We start from the raw sequence: 19,355 nt of genomic DNA on the forward strand, positions 1-19,355 counted from the left end.
CTAGGGATGGGCAATAAATGCTGGCTGGCCAGCGATGCCCATGTCCCACGAATGAATAAAAAATATAAATTCGTCATGGAGAGGGATCTTTTGTGGCTCACCTCACCACTCAAGTGTCCCACCACTCAAGTGTCCTAAATCCCTGGAGTGCCCCAGGGATCTGTTCTGGGACCCTTGCTGTTTGTCATTTTCATAAATGACCTGGATGAGGAAGTGGAGGGATGGGTAAGTAAGTTCGCTGATGACACAAAGGTCAGTGGTGTTGTGGATGGTCTGGAAGGATGTCAAAAGTTGCAGCAGGACATAAATAGGATGCAGGGCTGGGCGGAGAAGTGGCCGATGGACTTCAACGCGGATAAATGCGTAGTCGTCCATTTTGGCAGAGCCAACGGGATGAACGAGTATACTATCAAGGGCAGAAGTCTGAGTAGTGTTGAAGAGCAGAAGGATCTTGGGGTCCGGGTCCACAGGACTCTTAAATCGGCCTCACAGGTGGAAGAGGTGGTCAAGAAGGCGTATGGTGTACTGGCCTTCATTAATCGAGGGATTGAGTTTAGGAGTCGGGAGGTAATGCTGCAACTTTATAAGACCCTTGTCAGGCCTCATTTGGAGTACTGTGCGCAGTTCTGGTCGCCTCACTATAGGAAAGATGTAGAAGCTATTGAAAGGGTACAGAGGAGATTTACAAGGATGTTGCCTGGACCGGGAGGCATGCCTTATGAAGTTAGATTGAGGGAGCTGGGACTCTTTTCCCCGGAGAGACAAAGGTTGAGAGGCGACCTGATAGAGGTTTATAAAATGTTGAGAGGAATGGATAGGGTGGATTCTCAGAGGCTATTTCCCCGGGTTGAAATGGTCGCTGCGAGAGGACACAGGTTTAAGGTGCGGGGAGGAAAGTACAGAAGTGATGTTAGGGGTAAGTTTTTCACTCAGAGGGTGGTGAGTGAGTGGAATCGGCTGCCGTCAGTGGTGGTGGAGGCGAACTCGCTGGGGTCTTTTAAAAGACTTCTGGATGAGTATATGGGGTTTTATGGGATTGGGGGTTATAGATAGGTGTTGATGTGATCGGCGCAACTCGTGGGCCGAAGGGCCTGTTTGTACTGTAGTGTTCTATGTTCTATTGTTCTATTTAGAAGGGGCACGATTATCCCACTGTAACAAGAACACCACTCTATAGGAACTTTAATAACTTAAATTCAGGTGACATTGCCAGTGTTGATATTTTCCTCCAGCCCCATGCTGTCCAACTCTTATTTCCAGAAAGCCAGGAATGCCCCAGTAAATACCACCTGCTCCCTCTGCGGGGATGTAGCTGAATCCCTTTGGCTGGCTGCCTGGGCCTGTTAATGGTCATCTCGGCTGGGCTCAGGAGCAGCCCTGTGCAATATCACCAGGGAGGTGTTGGAGAAAGCGCGATAACGATTGACAAAGCTGATATCAGATCTAACTGAGTCCAATCACCAAGAAGAACTGACCAGGCCGAGCCTTTTTTTCTACATTTTCTTTAAAATGCTGGTGGGACTTGATGAGGCTTAAGAGAGATTGAATAGACTGGGTCTGTACCCGTTAGAGTTTAGAAGGATGAGGGGGGATCTTATAGAGACGTATAAGATAATGAAGGGTAGAAGTAGGGAGATTCTTCCTGCCTAGAAAGGACAGCAGGACTAGAGGACACAGCCTCAAAATGGGGGGGGGGAGGGGGGGGGGGCAGTTTAGATCAGAGTTGAGGAGGAACTTCTTCACTCAAAGGGTGGTGAATCTCTGGAATTCTCTGCCCGTTGAAGTGGTGGAGGCTGCCTCGCTAAATATATTTAAGTCACGGGTGGATAGGTTTTTGATAGACAGGGGAATTAAGGGTTATGGGGAGAAAGCGGGAAAGTGGAACTGATCCACTTCAGATCAGCCATGATCTTATTGAATGGCGGGGCAGGCTCAAAGGGCTAGATGGCCTACTCCTGCTCCTATTTCTTATGTTCTTATGATCTTATGTTAATATAGAGAAAATATTCCCACTTGTTACCCACTGCGCCTCGCAGTGCCAGGGACCTGGGTTCAATTCCAGCCTCGGGTTACTGTCTGTGCGGAGTTCCAACGTTGTTCCCGTGTCTGCGTGAGTTTTCTCCGGGTGCTCCGGTTTCCTCCCGCAGAGCGAAAAACGTGTGGATTAGGTGGATTGGCTGTGCTAAATTGCCCCTTGGTGTCAGGGGACTAGTGAGGGTAAATGCGTGGCGTTATGGGGATAGGGCCTGGATGGGATTGTGGTCAGTGAAGACTCGATGGGCCGAATGGTCTCCTTCTGCACTGTAGACTCTATGATTCTACTAGTGGCCATAGAGAGAAGATAAATCTAACCAGAATCTTTAGACAGAGAATGTCTGTTAGAGAACTCGCTACCATAAGGGGTGGCACGGTGGCACAGTGGTTAGCACTCCTGCCTCACAGCGCCAGGGACCTGGGTTCAATTTCCAGCCTTGGGCGACTGTGTGGAGTTTGCACGTCCCTCCCCGCCCCCGCCGTGCATGCGTGGGTTTCCTCCGGGTGCTCCAGTTTCCTCCCACAGTCGAAAAGATGTATAGATACATTGGTTGTGCTAAATTCTAACATAAGAAATAGGAGCAGGAGTAGGCCATCTAGCCCTTCGAGCCTGCCCCGCCATTCAATAAGATCATGGCTGATCTGAAGTGGATCAGTTCCACTTTCCCGCTTTCTCCCCATAACCCTTAATTCCCCTGTCTATCAGAAACCTATCTACCCGTGACTTAAATATATTTAGCGAGGTAGCCTCCACCACTTCAACGGGCAGAGAATTCCAGAGATTCACCACCTTTTGAGTGAAGAAGTTCCTCCTCAACTCCGTTCTAAACCGCCCCCCCTTATCTTGAGGCTGTGTCCTCTAGTCCTACTATCCTTTCTAAGCGGGAAGAATCTCTCTACGTCAGTGTACCCGAACAGGCACTGGAGCGTGGCGACTAGGGGATTTTCACAGTAACTTCATTGCAGTGTTAATGTTAAAGTTCACTCATTAGCGCCGCAAGCAGGTTCACATTAACACTGCAATGAAGTTAGTGTGAAAATCCCCTACTTGCCACAATCCGGCACCTGTTCGGGCATGGCCAGTGTGCCTAATGTGACTAATTGTGACGAATAAATAAACTTAAAACAGTCGTTCTGAATTGCCACAAATCCAAATTAATTAATCAGGTTCACTCCTCAAGATGTCACCTCACTGCCGGCCCTTACCATTTCTCCGTAAGATCTTCCACTTGTTGGTGACGCCTGGTTCGTCCACGAGTTTGAAATGGTAGGGGGCGGCGTTCGGGTAGGAGTCTGCATCGTAGGCCGTGATGGTCAAGGAACTTGCCTTCTCGCACATGCAGCGATTCCGCTCGGCAATGATGGGAATGTTATCGTTCTCATCGTCCACATCAAAGACAATGGTCCCCGTGGCTGTTTTGGGGACAGATCCTGTGAGACGGAGAGAGAGAGAGAGAGAGAAAGTAAAGGGTCCACGGTACACAAAGACGAAAAGCACCAAGGGTGCAAGAAACCTTTTAAAAAAAGTAATCGGGAAACGGTGGGGAGGGGGCCGGATTTGAAATAAATCGCAAAAAGGATCGGGAAGACGTGGAATTTATGCGGGAAGGGCGGGAGGGGGGCCAGTCGGAATATGGAATTGATTCCTAGAAAATGGACGGGAATGGCTGTTTGAGAAAGGGAATCATTAAAGTGGATTATCAGGAGCGTGGGATCAGATGACTTGGCTGATAGGAGAAGTAGATTGTCATGGCTTGTTGCTCTGTTGTGGCACATGCTGTGCTCCCCTCACATGGTTACCCAGCTGGCACGGGGGTTTGCTCTGCTGCCTCACAGTGCTAGAGACATGGGTTCGATTCCTCGCCTGGGTCACTATCTGTGTGGAGTAAGCGCATTCTCCCCGTGTCTGCATGGGTTTCCTCCGGGTGCTCCGGCTTCCTCCCACAAACTGAAGGACGTGCTGGTTCGGTGGATTGGTGGTTTAGGTGTATAAGGCTCTGGTCAGACCCCATTTGGAGTACTGTGAGCAATATCTAAGGAAGGATGTGCCGGCCTTGGAAAGGGTCCAGAGGAGGTTCACAAGAATGATCCCTGGAATGAAGAGCTTGTTCCATGAGGAACGGTTGAGGACTCTGGGTCTGTACTCATTGGAGTTTAGAAGGATGAGGAGGGGGTCTTATTGAAACTTACAGGATGCTGCAGGGCCTGGATAGAGTGGACATGGAGAGGATGTCTCCACTAGTAGGAAAAACTAGAACCAGAGGGCACAACCTCAGGCTAAAGGGGGCGAACCTTTAAAACAGAGATGAAGAGGAATTTCTTCAGCCAGAAAGTGGTGAATCTGTGGAATTCTGCAGAAGGCCGTGGAGGCCGGGTCATTGAGTGTCTTTAAGACAGAGATGGGTAGGTTCTTGATTAATAAGGGGATCAGGGGTTATGGGGACAAGGCAGGAGAATGATTGAATGGCGGAGCAATTTGATGGGCCAAGTGGCCTAATCCTGCTCCTATGTCTTATGGTCTTATTAAACTCTCCCTCAGTGTACCCGAACAGGCGCCGGAGTGTGGCGACGAGGGGATTTTCTCAGTAACTTCATTGCAGTGTTAATGTAAGCCTACTTGTGACACTAATAAATAAACTAAACTGAATTAAACTCAAAAGGATTGGAAACATGCAAATTTGCCAAGAAAGCAAACTGGGAGCCTTCAAAAGAACTACCAGAACTACCAAATGTGGCGACTTTGGAGAGGGTACAGAAAATATTTACCAGGATGGGTGGCACAGTGGTTAGCACTGCTGACTCACAGCGCCAGGGACCCAAGTTCAATTCTGGCCTCCTGTCTGTGTGGAGTTTCCGCGTTCTCCCCGTGTCTGCGTGGGTTTCCTCCGGATGCTCCGGTTTCTTCCCATATGCCAAAGATGTGCGGGTTAGGTGGATTGGCCATGCTAAATTGCCCCTTAGTGTCCAGGGGGACTAGCTAGGGTAAATACGTGGGGTTGTGGGGATAGGGCATGGCTGGGATTGTTGTCAATGCAGACTTAATGGGCCAAGTGGTCCTCCTTCTGCACCATGGGGATTCTATGATTCCAGGATACTGCCTGCTTGGAGGGTATCACCTGTGAGGACAGGTTGGGCAAACTTGCTTTGTTTTCACTTGAGTGTTGGAGATTTTGGAGGGGGGGGTTGTGTGGGGGGGGGGGCGAGCGACCTGATAGAAGTTTACAAAATTATGAGAGGTGTGGATAGAATGGATAGTCGGAGTCTTCTCCCCAGGGTAGAAATGTTACTTACTGGGGGGACGTAGATTTAAAGTAAAATGGGGAAAGTTTAAAGGTGTGATAACCCCCAGAACTCCCATGGGGAATCCCTAACCGCCCTCCCTCCGGGACTCAGGATACGAGTTCCATCTGGTGAGGCAATTGCCTGTTACCACGGGAACTCATATTCCATGAATCCCATAGGGAGGTCAATTACAAATTCCCTGTTTGAATTCTGGGGATTAACACAAAAGGAGACGTGAGAGGCAAGTTTTTTTTACACAAAGGGTGGAACGCATTTCCAAAGGAGGTGGTAGAAGCGGATACAATGGCAAAGTTTAAGAGGCATCTTGACAGATACACAAATTCATCCTTTAAAAAGTACCTGGATGAGCACTTGGCACACCATAACATTCAGGGCTATGGGTCAAGTTCAGGGCAAGTGGGATTAGATGGGCAGGTCAGGAACTTTCATGCACAGGTGCAGACTCGATGGGCCGAAGGGCCTCTTCTGCACTGTAGGATTCTGTGAATAGGCAGGGATATGGACCGTGCAGAGGCAAAAGGCCTTTACTTTAGAAAGGTGTCATGTTTCATAAGAACATAAGAAATAGGAGCAGGAGTAGGCCATCTAGCCCTTCGAGCCTGCCCCGCCATTCAATAAGATCATGGCTGATCTGTCGTGGCTCAGTTCCACTTTCCCACTTTCTTCCCATAACCCTTAATCCCCTCTCTTATTGAAAACCTATCAACCCACGTCTTAAAAATATTTAGTGAGGCAGCCTCCACCACTTCAACGGGCAGAGAATTCCAGAGATTCACCACCCTTTGAGTGAAGAAGTTCCTCCTCAACTCCGTTCTAAACCGCCCCCCCTTTATCTTGAGGCTGTGCCCCCTAGTCCTACTGTCCTTTCTGAGTGGGAAGAGCCTCTCCACCTCTATCCTATCCATCCCATTCATCATCTTATACGTCTCAATGAGATCTCCCCTCATTCTTCTAAACTCTAACGAGTACAAGCCTAGTTTAGAACATAGAACATAGAACATTACAGCGCAGAACAGGCCCTTCGGCCCACGATGTTGCGCCGACCAGTTACAAAAACAATGACCCACTAGCCTATACCAATCCCTTTTCGTCCATAAACCTATCCAGAGATCTCTTAAACGCCCCCAAACTAGACGCATTTACAACTGCAGCAGGCAGGGCATTCCAATCCCTCACCACCCGCTGGGTAAAGAACCTACCCCTGACATCCGTCCTGTAGCTACCCCCCCTTAATTTAAAGCCATGCCCCCTCATGCTAGCTTTCTCCATCCGAGGAAAAAGGCTATCACTATCCACCCTATCTAAACCTCTAATCATCTTATATGTTTCAATAAGATCCCCTCTTAGCCGCCTTCTTTCCAACGAAAACAACCCTAGATCCCTCAGTCTCTCCTCATAGGACCTCCCCACCATACCAGGCAACATCCTAGTAAACCTCCTCTGCACCCTCTCCAACGCCTCCACATCCTTCTTGTAATGCGGGGACCAGAACTGCACACAGTACTCCAAGTGCGGCCGCACTAGAGTAGTGTACAGTTGCAACATTACACTGCGACTCCTAAATTCAATCCCCCTACCAATAAACGCCAAGACACCGTACGCCTTCTTGACAACCTTATCTACTTGATTCCCAACTTTCAGGGATCTATGTACACATACACCTAGATCCCTCTGTTCATCCACACTATTCAAAGTCCTCCCGTTAGCCCTATACTCGACACATCTGTTGCTCCTACCAAAGTGAATTACCTCACACTTCTCCGCATTAAATTCCATCCGCCACCTCTCGGCCCAGCTCTGCAACCTATCTAAGTCTCCCTGCAGACTATGACACCCTTCCTCACAATCTACCACACCTCCAACTTTGGTGTCATCAGCAAATTTACTAATCCACCCAACTATACCCTCATCCAGATCATTAATAAAAATTACAAACAACAGTGGCCCCAAAACAGATCCCTGAGGCACACCACTCGTAACTGCACTCCATGATGAATATTTACCATCCACCATTATTCAGCCTCTCCTCATAGCTCAACCCCCTCAACTCCGGAATCAGCCTAGTAAACCTCCTCTGCACTCCCTCCAAGGCCAAAATATCCTTGCGTAAGTGCGGCGGCCAAAACTGCACACAGTACTCCAGCTGCGGCCTCACCAGTGCCCTATACAGCTGCAGCAAGACCTCCCTACTTTTATATTCAATCCCCCTCGCTATGAAGGCCAGCATCCCATTCGCCTTCCTGACCACCTGCTGCACCTGCAGGCTGGGTTTTTGCGACTCATGCACAAGGACCCCGAGGTCCCTCTGCACTGTCGCCTGCTGCAGTTTTTTGCCACGCAAGTAATAGTCCTTCCTACCATTAATCCTACCAAAGTCGACGCAAACTTGGTGGGTCGAAGGGCCTGTTCCTGAGCTGTCCTATGATTTGTTCTACACTCATTAACTGAATGACTGTTCCATATGAGTGTGAAAAGCACTGTGTTAGGCTGGAAACGGGACATGTGAACATGGTGTGTTTCTCTTGATAAGAAACACAAGAGACATACACACATCCTCTCCACTCATTCAGTGCTCTTCTAATCTGTCAACGAAGCTGGACATGACATTGCAGGTAACCCCTGTCTTACCATCATTATCGATGGCCAATATTGTCATTGGGTATTTTCCATCAACAACATAATCAGATTCTCGGTCTGGAAGCTTGTTCAGGGTGATCTCTCCAGTTTCAGGGTTAATGTTGAAGTAGTTTGCCGGATCTGAATTCTTTGCGTATCTGTTTGCAAAAACAGAAGTCGGCTTTACTTATTGTGAACACATATGTACGCGTGCCTGATATTCAAGCATGGCATACGTGTGCACACACACGCACACATGCACACACACACACACACACAAGTACGGATGCTGACAAACACGCACACGGATGGTTAAATTTTACACTCCGCTGTTTAAAGACGTGTAAAATCTAACAGCTGGCCTTCCCACCACCCAGTTACTCCACTCTGCTGCGATTGGGATTGCTGCCATGATTTCAACTGCCCCCTGCTTTTGCCCCACACAGTGACAGACAATACACACACATGTACACATACACACACATACATGCACGCACGCACACACACACACACACACACACACACGTGGCTCACATCAGAAGCCTCCATCTGTGGTGGGTAAATTGTTGGAAGGTATTTTGAGAGACAGGATCTACAGGCATTTAGAAACGCAAGGACTGATTAGGGACAGTCGGCATGGCTTTGTGAGTGGAAAATCATATCTCACAAATTTGATTGAATTTTTTTGAAGGGGTAACCAAGAAGGTAGATGAGGGCAGTGCAGTTGATGTTGTCTACATGGACTTTAGCAAGGCCTTTGACAAGATACTGCATGGTAGGTTGTTGCATAAAGTTAAATCTCACAGGATCCAGGGTGAGGTATCTAAATGGATACAAAATTGGCTTAATGATGGAATAAACACAGTAAGAAGTCTCACAACACCAGGTTAAAGCCCACCAGCTTATTTTAGCTTTCGGAAACACTGTTCCTTCCTCAGGTGTGTGATGAAGTGTGGCTTAATGATGGAAGATAGAGAATGGTTGTAGAGGTTTGTTTTTCAAACTGGAGGCCTGTGACCAGCGGTGCGCTTCACACGCGCACACACACATTCACATGCATGCACGCACTCACTCTCACACACTCACACTCTCATACACACACACTCACTTACACACTCTCACACACACGCTCACTCTCATTCACACACACTTGCACACACTCACTTACACACACTTACGCACACACACACACACTCACACACACACTGACACACACACACTCACTCACACTTACACACACTCACTCACACTTACACACACGCACTTACACACACACACTCACTCACACTTACACACACACACACACACACACTTACTCACTCACACTCACACACACTCACACTCACACACACACTCACTCACACACACACTCACTCACACTCACTCACACTCTCACACACTCTCACACACTCACACACACTCACTCTCACACACACTCACTCTCACACTCACACTCACTCACACACTCACTCACACACACTCACTCACACACACATACCCACTTACACACACACTCACTCACATTCACACACACTCACACACACACTCACACACATACCCACTTACACACACACACACTCTCACTCACACACACTCACTCACACACACACACTCACTCACACACACACTCACTCACACTCACTCACACACTCACACACACTCACTCACACTCACACACACACACACACTCACTCACACACACTCACACTCACTCACACACTCACTCACACACACACTCACTCACTCACACTCACTCACACACACACACACACACACACACACTCACACACACACACTCACTCACACACACACTCACTCACACACACACTCACTCACATTCACACACACTCACTCACACACACACTCACTCACTCACACACACACACTCACACACACACTCACATTCACACACACTCACACACACTCACTCACACACACACTCACACACACACTCACTCACACTCACTCACACACACTCACTCACTCACACACACACTCACTCACTCACTCCTCTACCTGGTTCTTTCACTTTCTTTCCCAGTATCGGCACTGATTGCAGGATATTTTCCAAACGATTTGCCAATTTGCACTTTGGTTTTATCCTCAGTTATCCTGATTCGTTTTGTTGTTGGTTTAAACGAAAAGCCTTCTTTCTTATCTTTCACCTTGACTTTTATTGTGACTGGTTGAGGTCTTCCCCCAGTTCCTCCTACGGAAGAGTGATACTTTGCTTTGTTGGAGACTCGAATAACCAGATTCTTCATTTGTGACACTTCATAATCCAGTTCCTGTCAGGATGAAGGGAAAACAGTGTCAAATGTTGACAAGAGATGGGGAGAACCGCACTTAAAAAAGCCCTTTTTAAACTGGTGCAGACTCAATGGGCTGGGGGGCCTCCTTCTGCACTGTAGTTTTTAAAGTTTATTTAATCAGTGCCACAAGTGGGCTCACATTAACACTGCAATGAAGTTACTGTGCAAATCCCCTAGTCGCCACACTCCAGCATCTGTTTGGGTACACTGAGGGAGAATTTAGCACGGCCAATGCACCCTAACCAGCACGCCTTTTGGACTGTGGGAGGAAACCAGAGGAAACCCACGCAGACACGGGGAGAACGTGCAGACTCCACACAGACAGTGACCCAAGCCAGGAATCGAACCCGGGTCCCCGGTACTGTGAGGCAGCCAGTGAGCCACCCCGCATAGGGATCCTATGGTTCCATTTTGTGACTCAACTCTATCTGTTTCTCTTAATTTCTTAAAAACTTTGATCAAAGCACCCCTTAACTATTTAAATTTCAGTGAATAAACTCTTAGTTTATCTATCTCGCCTTGATGTTTAATCTTTGAAGTCCCAGAATAAAATCTACTGTGCTCTCCCTCCCAAAGTTAATCCTTCCCGAGATCAGAGGATTGGATAGGGTGGACAGTGAGAGCCTTTTTCCTTGGATGGTGACGGCTAACACGAGGGGACATAGCTTTAAATTGAGGGGTGTTAATTATAGGACGGATGTCCTTTACTCAGAGGGTAGTAAGGGCGTGGAATGCCCTGCCTGCAGCAGTTGTGGACTCGCCAACTTTAAGGGCGTTCAAATGGTCAGTGGATAGGCATATGGATAACATTGGAATAGTTTAGGTTAGAGGGTCATTAGATTGGTTCCACTGGTCAGCACAACATTGAGGGCCGAAGGGCCTGTACTGCGCTGTAACGTTCTATGTTCTATTCCTCTTTGCAGCAGATGGCACAATAGGTGGCACAGTGGTTTCTTCCCAATTTGAAAGATGTGCTGGTTCAATGGATTGGCCACGCTGAATCCTCTCTCGGTGTATGTGAACAGGCGCCAGGCAACTCGGAGCTTTTCGCAATAACTTCATTGCAGTGTTAGCGTAAGCCTACTTGTGGCACTAATAAAATAAACTAACTAAAGACTGTTTCCAGGCAGTGGAATTCCCCAGGATTTGGATTTTCAGGAAGATTTTGGCAAAGCTTCAAATCAAACTGTTGTTTCTGTGGTTCATTCAAAGCTCCTGGAGTCCAAAGGCAACTGGAATCTTTGTGAAGGAAGATGTGGATGATATTGGAGTGGAGAATTGGAGCATTGGTTTGAAAATACACAATAAATAGGACTGAGATGCAACTGATAAGATAAAGGAATTAAAATTATCTTCAAAGTGAAAATCGCTCGAACAACTTGCGTTTATCTAGCACCCTTTCGGGTGGGGAAGTGCCCCGAGGTAAGTCTCAGGAATGACCATCAAAGTGAATTTGATGGAGAATTTGTCAACATTTATCATCATCAGACTGGAGTCAAGGATGACGGGGATAAAACCAGAAAGTGGAGCTAAATGTGGAATAATTGAGTCTGCACTGACCACAATCCCACCCAGGCCTTTTCCCCATAACCCCCTACATTTACCCTAGCTAGTCTCCCTGACACTAAGGGGCAATTTGGCATGGCCAATCCACCTAACCCGCACATCTTCGGACTGTGGGAGGTAACTGGAGCATCCAGAGGAAACCCAGACACGGGATGAATGTGCAGACTCCACACAGACAGTGAGCCAAGCTGAGAATCGACCCCAGGTCCCTGGCGCTGTGAGGGAGCAGTGCTAACCACTGTGCCCACCCAGGAACAGGATCAGCAGGAACAAATTGATTGGTGGAGCAGATTCAATGGGCCAAATGGCCTGCTTCTGCTCCTTAAGACAGATAATCCCAAATCGCCTTGACAACGGTGACAGTCAAGAGTCAATCACATTACAGTGGAGTCACGTGTAGGTTAGACCGGGTAAGGAAGGCAGATCTTCTTCCCTAAAGGGATGTGAGTGAACCAGATGGGATTTTTAAGACAATTGACAATGGTTTCATGGTCAGAAAGTTTTAATTTCAGATTTATTTTTAAACATTGAGATTTATGGAGATATAACGGATGAAGCTTGGTCAAAGGGTCCAGGGTCCAAGCTCTGAGGATGGCCTTGAGGCAGAGAGGTGCAGAGATTAATGGAAGGAATTGCAAAGCTGAGGCATGGTCACTGATCATGAATTGATTAGAATCAGGGTTCCAGGGTCTGGAATTAGTGGGTAATTAACGTGCGGAGGCAAGAATTTGCTCGTCACGAGCTCGGAGAATAATTTATGCATCCTGTACAGCGAGTGTCATCAAATTCACCTTGCATTTCACGGTATAAATCTTAGGAGTAAAAAAAAATCACCCCCCCCAACAAAGACCATAGAATCCTACAGGAGGCCATTTGACCAACCAAGTACAATCACTATAATCCCATGTATTTACCCCGTTAATCCCCCTGACACTAAGGGGCAATTTATCATGGCCAATCAACCTAACCCGCAAATCACAGAATTACCATAGAAATCCAACAGTGCAGAAAGAGGCCATTCAGCCCATCGAGCCTGCACCGACCACAATCCCACCCTCACATATTTTACCTGCTAATCCCTCTACGCATCTCAGGACACTAAGGGGCAATTTTAGCACGGCCAATCAACCCAACCCGCACATCTTTGGACTGTGGGAGGAAACCGGAGCCCCCGGAGGAAACCCACGCAGACACGAGGAGAATGTGCAAACTCCCCACGGGCAGTGACCCGAGCCGGGAATCGAACCCAGGACCCTGGAGCTGTGAGGCAGCAGTGCTAACCCACCGTGCCGCCCACCTGCTAATGCAGGCTTCACTCGATTTTACCTTTTGAAGAATCAAAATCCCTTCATTCGTTTGCTCATCGACTTCGAAGCGGAAGTGTCCTCCTTCATTCCCTTCGATGATATCAAAGTGGCCCAGCCAGTTATCGGTGAATTCCTGATCTTTGTCGAGTACTTTGATGCGGGTGACCTCATCGTTCAGTGAATTTTCTTCCACTGAAACGGCGTACTGGAGACAAGAGCACAAATGGGCATGTTACTCAGATACAGCCGCAGTTAGCTGAATGGCTGTAAATTGGGAGAGGGGACCTGGGTGTCCTGGTCCACCAGTCGCTGAAGGTAAGCGGGTCACTGGGACTAACTTAGACCATAAGACCAGAAGACATAGGAGCAGAATTAGGCCACTCGGCCCATCGAGTCTGCTCCGCCATTTAATCATGGCTGATATTTTTCTCATCCCCATTCTCCTGCCTTTTCCCCGTAATTCCTTATTAATCAAGAACCTATCTATCTTAAAGACACTCAATGACCCGACCTCCACAGCCTTCTGCGGCAAAGACTTCCACAGATTCACCACTCTCTGGCTGAAGAAATTCCTCCTCATCTCTGTTTTAAAGGATCGTCCCTTTACCCTGAGGTTGTGCCCTCTGGTTCTAGTTTTTCCTACTAATACAAACATCATCTCCACTCTATCCAGGCCTCGCAGTATCCTACTTAGTTGGTAAAGAAAGGGACGGCATGGAAAAGTTGGGCAAAAGGGCCCGTTTCCGTGCTGTAATCCTCTATAAGAACATAAGAAATAGGAGCAGGAGTAGGCCATCCAGCCCTTCGAGCCTGCCCCGCCATTCAATAAGATCATGGCTGATCTGAAGTGGATCAGTTCTACTTTCCCGCTCTCTCCCCATAACCCTTAATTCCCTTGTCTATCAGAAACCTATCTACCCGTGACTTAAATATATTCAGCGACGCAGCCTCCACCACTTCAATGGGCAGAGAATTCCAGAGATTCACCACCCTTTGAGTGAAGAAGTTCCTCCTCAATTCCATTCTAAACTGCACCCCCCTTATCTTGAGGCTGTGCCCCCTAGTCCTACTTTCCTTTCTAAGCAGGAAGAATCTCTCTACCTCTACCCTATCCATCCCTTTCATTATCTTATACATCTCTATAAGATCCCCCTTCATCCTTCTAAACTCCAACAAGTACAGACCCAGCCTATTTAGTCTCTCTTCATAGTCCAACCCCCTCATCTCCGGTATCAGCCTAGTGAACCTCCTCTGCACTCCCTCCAAGGCCAACATATCCTTGCGCAAGTGCGGTGACCAAAACTGCACACAGTACTTCAGCTGCGGCCTCACCAGTGCCCTGTACAGTTGCAGCAAGACCTCCCTGCTTTTATATTCTATCCCCCTCGCTGTAAAGGCCAGCATCCCATTCGCCTTCCTGATCACCTGCTGCACCTGCCCCGCCATTCAATAAGATCATGGCTGATCTGTCGTGGCTCAGTTCCACTTTCCCGCCCTCTCCCCATAACCCTTAATCCCCTTGCCTATCAAAAACCTATCAACCCGCATCTTAAAATCATTCAGTCACCCTTTAGACACAGTGGTATGAAGATAACTGTACAGAATGACATATAGTGTATAAAAGTTAGGATACCTCCATTTTTTCAGTTGTGGGAATGTTGTCATTAACGTCCAAGATCCGGATCTGTGCATTTGCTGTAGAACATTTTCCTCCAACCTTTCCGTTTAAATCACAACCTTGTACATTTAAGGTATATAGATCCTGGGTCTAAGACAAAAAAAAACCTTTTTAAAAGTTTACCTACCACTGTCACAAGTCGGCTTACATTAACACTGCAATGAAATGGCTGTGAAAGTCCCCTCATCACCACACTCCGACGCCTGTTTGGGTATACGGAGGGAGGATTTAGCATGGCCAATGCACCTAACCCTTTCGGACTGTGGGAGGAAACGGGAGCACCCGGAGCAAACCCATGCAGACACGGGGAGAACATGCAGACTCTGCAGACAGCGACCCGAGCTGGGAATCGAACCTGGCGCTGTGAGGCAGCAGTGCTAACCACTGTGCCAGAACATTGCAATATGCAATTCCAGAATTTCGCAACCAACTTTCCCCTTCACTGATCCTTCAGTGCGGTCAAGAGGGAGAGCGGAAGGACAACATCTCTCCTTTCAGTGCCCCGTCTGTCCAGTCGGTGCCCATGGACCCGTGGTTCTGTCCCAGAGTGACTATTGTTAGTGAGGTGGGTGGGAGGACACTGGTGTTGCCAGCCCTCCAGGTCTGGCTTGGGGGGCGACTCCCAGAATTAAGTTTCATTTCCAATTCAGGAGAAGAAGACAGGGCACGTTCTTCCCCGTTCTCCCCCACCACCCTGCCACCCCCTCCCCCACCCCCTGAAAGCTCTCTGAATAGCTTTTGTTGATTAATTACAAATATATTTGGATGTGGGAGGAGGAGGGCTGACCTGACTGTCAAGGTATCATCCAATCGGGTAACGAGGAGTCTGTGCGCATTCTGATTGGCCGCGGGGAGTCAGGGCACCATGGTATGTTGATCAGCCAATGGCAGGAGGGGAGGGTGGGCGGTGAGAACGGTCATGTGATAACAGCTCCAGGCTCCAAGAGGAGTCGGCAACGACTGGTGGGATGCAATTTATTTACAGCCTCTCATCTTGATCTCTTCACTTCATTTGTAAGTTGGGCAACATACGGGGATGTCCCACGAGCAGACCATAGATATTTGTAGAAGGCTGGAGACTTATGAAGTCTTTCTTTACGGTGTGCGGGTGTCGCTGGCTAGGCCAGCATTTATTGCCCTTTCGTTGCTTTAAATTGAGGGGTGGTAATTATAGGATGGATGTCAGAGGTAGGTTCTTTACTCAGAGGGTAGTAAGGGCGTGGAATGCCCTGCCTGCAGCCGTTGTGGACTCGCCAACTTTAAGGGCGTTCAAATGGTCAGTGGATAGACATATGGATAACATTGGAATAGTTTAGGTTAGAGGGTCATTAGATTGGTTCCACTGGTCGGCGCAACATCGAGGGCCGAAGGGCCTGTACTGCGCTGTAATGTTCTATGTTCTATTCTTAATTGCAGTGAAAAGTCTGACAACACCAGGTTTTAGTCCAACCTATTTATTTGATAATATACTCACAAGCTTTCGGGGTTAGCCCCTTCGTCAGGTGAATGGAGAGTTCTGGCCTCAGACAGAGCATATAAAGCACAGACAGTTTAGAGATTACTGCTTAGAATGCGAATCCTTACACCCAACCTGCTGTTCAAGACCTGAAGTGGCTGATAATGTGAGTGGCAGGAGCACTGATCACAGGTTAAAGAGATGTGTATTGTCTCCAGACAGTACAGTAAGTGAGGTTTTGCAAACCCAGGCAAGTCACGGGGGTTACAGATAGTGCGACATGAACCCAAGATCCCTGTTGAGACCGTCCTCATGTGTGCGGAACGCCAGCATACCCACATCATGACTATTCTTAATTGCCCATGAGACGATGGTGGTGAGCCACCTTCTTGAACCACTGCTTCCATTTGGTGTACGTTAGTCACAGTGCTGTTAGGGAAGGAGTCCCAATATTTGACCCAGTGACTGGGAAGGAACGGCGATATATTTCCAAGTCAGGATGGTGAGTGGTTTGGAGGGGAACCCTTTGGAGGGTGGTGTTCCCATGTATCTGCTGCCCTTGTCCTCTCAGATGGTAGAGGTTGTAGGTTTGGAAGGTGCTGTCTAAGGAATCTTGGTGAGTCGCTGCAGTGCATCTTGTAGATAGTACACGCTGCTGGTACTGAGAGTCGGTGGTGGAGGGAGTGAATGTTTACTGTGGTGGTTGGGGTAGGAATGAAGTGGGCTGCTTTGTCCTGGATGGTGTTGAACTTCTCGGGTGTTGTTGGAGCTGCGCCCATCCAGGCAAGCGGAGAGTGTTCCATCACACTCCTGACTTGTAAATGGCGGACAGGCCTTGGGGAGTCAGGAACTGAGTTACTCACCTCAGGATTCTGTGGGTAGTGAAAACCTTACCTGGTGGTCAGTGCCAGTTGGAAACTCTGGTGCATTCTTCCCATAGTTCACCGTCCACTAACAGTCACCAAATGACAGTATACGACAGGAATTCTCTCTTGTTAAAATTCTATGATTCTCGAAGGTATTTATTTGCACACATACATGGATAGGCAAGGTTCAGAGGGGTATGGGCCCAAATGGAGTTAGTTTGGATGGGCATCTTGGTCAGCATGGACCAGTTTGGGCTGAAAGGCCTGTCTCTGTGCTGTACAGAAGGAGGCCATTCGGCCCACTGAATCTGTACCGACCACAAACCCACCGTAGCCTCACACATTTACCCCACTAATTTCCCCTGACACGAGGGACAATTTAACATGGCCAATCAACCTAACCCACACAGCTTTGGAGTGTGGGAGGAAACCAGAGCACCCGGAGGGAACCCACGCAGACACGGGGAGAACGTGCAAACTCCACACAGACAGAGGTCCAAGCCGGGGATTGAACCTGGGTCCTTGGCGCTGTGAGGCAGCAGTGCTAACCCACTGTGCCACCGTGCCGCCCTATGATTCTATGAGGATGGTTTATGGAGCTGTACATTTAGATACATTTCAGGAAATAAAGGATTGGCACAAACCTCTCTGTCTAAGTTTGTCCCGAATATTTGGATTTCTCCACTTGATCTAACGGAAAACAAGTGTTGATGTTCCTTCGATGGAATTCTGTAGGCAATTTGTGCATTTTCACCAATGTCTGCATCTGTAGCATTTACCTTCAACACAAAGGTGCCTAGGACAAATAATGTGAAAATTATAAATGTTCTTTTGGCTAATTGGCAAAGTTTGTTTTCTGATTAAAAATCTTTCAGCGTGCTTTGGGAAGTACAGACATCTGAGATCACGTCCCAACCGACTCAAGAACAGCTGCTTCCCTGCTGCTGTCAGACTTTTGAATGGACCTACCTTGCATTAATTTGATCTTTCTCTACACCCTAGCTATGACTGTAACACTACATTCTGCACTCTCTCCTTTCCTTCTCTATGAACGGTATGCTTTGTCTGTATAGCATGCAAGAAACAATACTTTTTACTATGTACTAATAAATTTTGATTTGATTTGATTTATTGTCGGGTGTATACAGTGAAAAGTGTCGTGACAATGTGACAATACATTTGACAATAATAAATCAAATCAAACTGCAAAACAACATATCACAACTTTATGGTGGTAAAACATCCCATAAACCTGCAAAGACCAGATCAGAAACTGAGTTATATGACGAAGTTAGCCTAACTATTCTTTTATTTTGCATTAGTGTGACCGTAATGTGTTTCACTCCAGATCTGATTCTATAGTTCCACTAGGAAGCTTTTATCAAAATAAATTTTATTTAACAATACAGTTTAAGACAAATGAATGAGTGTAACTTTTACCAATTGAAACACTTAAACATGATACAACATTTACAGATGCACCATAGAAGACATTCTTTCTGGTTGTATCATAGCTTGGTATGGGCTCCTGCTCTGCCCAAGACCGCAAGAAACTACAAAAGCCCAATCCATCACGCAAACCAGCCTCCCATCCATTGACTCTGTCTACACTTCCCGCTGCCTCGGCAAAGTTGCCAGCATTATTAAGGACCTCACACACCCCGGACATTCTCTCTTCCACCTTCTTCCTTCAGGAAAAAGATACAAAAGTCTGAGGTCACGTATCAACCGACTCAAGAACAGCTTCTTTCCTGCTGCTGTCAGACTTTTGAATGGACCTAGCTCACACTAAGTTGATCTTCCTCTACACCCTAGCTATGACCATCACACAACATTCTGCACCCTTTCCTTTCCTTCTCTATATCTGGTATGTTTCATGTAGTGCAAGAAGCAATACTTGTCATTGTATCCCAGTACATGAGACAATAATAAATCAAATCAAAAATCAATTCTTAGCTCTGAACCTATCGCTTAGGGCAGCATGGTAGCAGAGTGGTTAGCACTGCTGCCTCATAATGCCAGGGATCCAGGTTCAATTCCAGCCTTGGGTGACTGTATGGAGCTTGCATGTTCTCCCTGCATCTGTGTGGGTTTCCTCTGGGTGCTCTGGTTTCCTCCCACAGTCCAAACACGGGCAGGTTAGATAATTGGCCATGGCATATTGCCCTTAGTGTCTAAAGATTTGCAAGTTAGGTTGATTGGCTATGATAAGGTGCT

General features: G+C 47.6%; 1 protein-coding gene across 1 annotated transcript in view; it reads right to left on the reverse strand.

Annotated features, from left to right (window-relative positions):
• The window catches only part of LOC145346403 (uncharacterized), a 122,126-nt gene that overhangs the window by 77,296 nt on the left and 25,475 nt on the right, over positions 1-19,355 (reverse strand). Inside the window, exons 7-12 of the mRNA XM_080193556.1 lie at positions 17,783-17,934; positions 14,772-14,906; positions 13,158-13,343; positions 9,970-10,241; positions 7,966-8,111; positions 3,241-3,465 (exon numbers count right to left, since the gene is read on the reverse strand). Of these exons, the coding sequence (XP_080049682.1) occupies positions 3,241-3,465; positions 7,966-8,111; positions 9,970-10,241; positions 13,158-13,343; positions 14,772-14,906; positions 17,783-17,934 (1,116 nt within the window). The remainder of the gene's footprint in view (positions 1-3,240; positions 3,466-7,965; positions 8,112-9,969; positions 10,242-13,157; positions 13,344-14,771; positions 14,907-17,782; positions 17,935-19,355) is intronic.

The sequence above is a fragment of the Carcharhinus amblyrhynchos genome, chromosome 8, assembly GCF_965287045.1.
Source record: "Carcharhinus amblyrhynchos chromosome 8, sCarAmb.v2.hapA, whole genome shotgun sequence".
Lineage (NCBI taxonomy): Eukaryota > Metazoa > Chordata > Chondrichthyes > Carcharhiniformes > Carcharhinidae > Carcharhinus > Carcharhinus amblyrhynchos.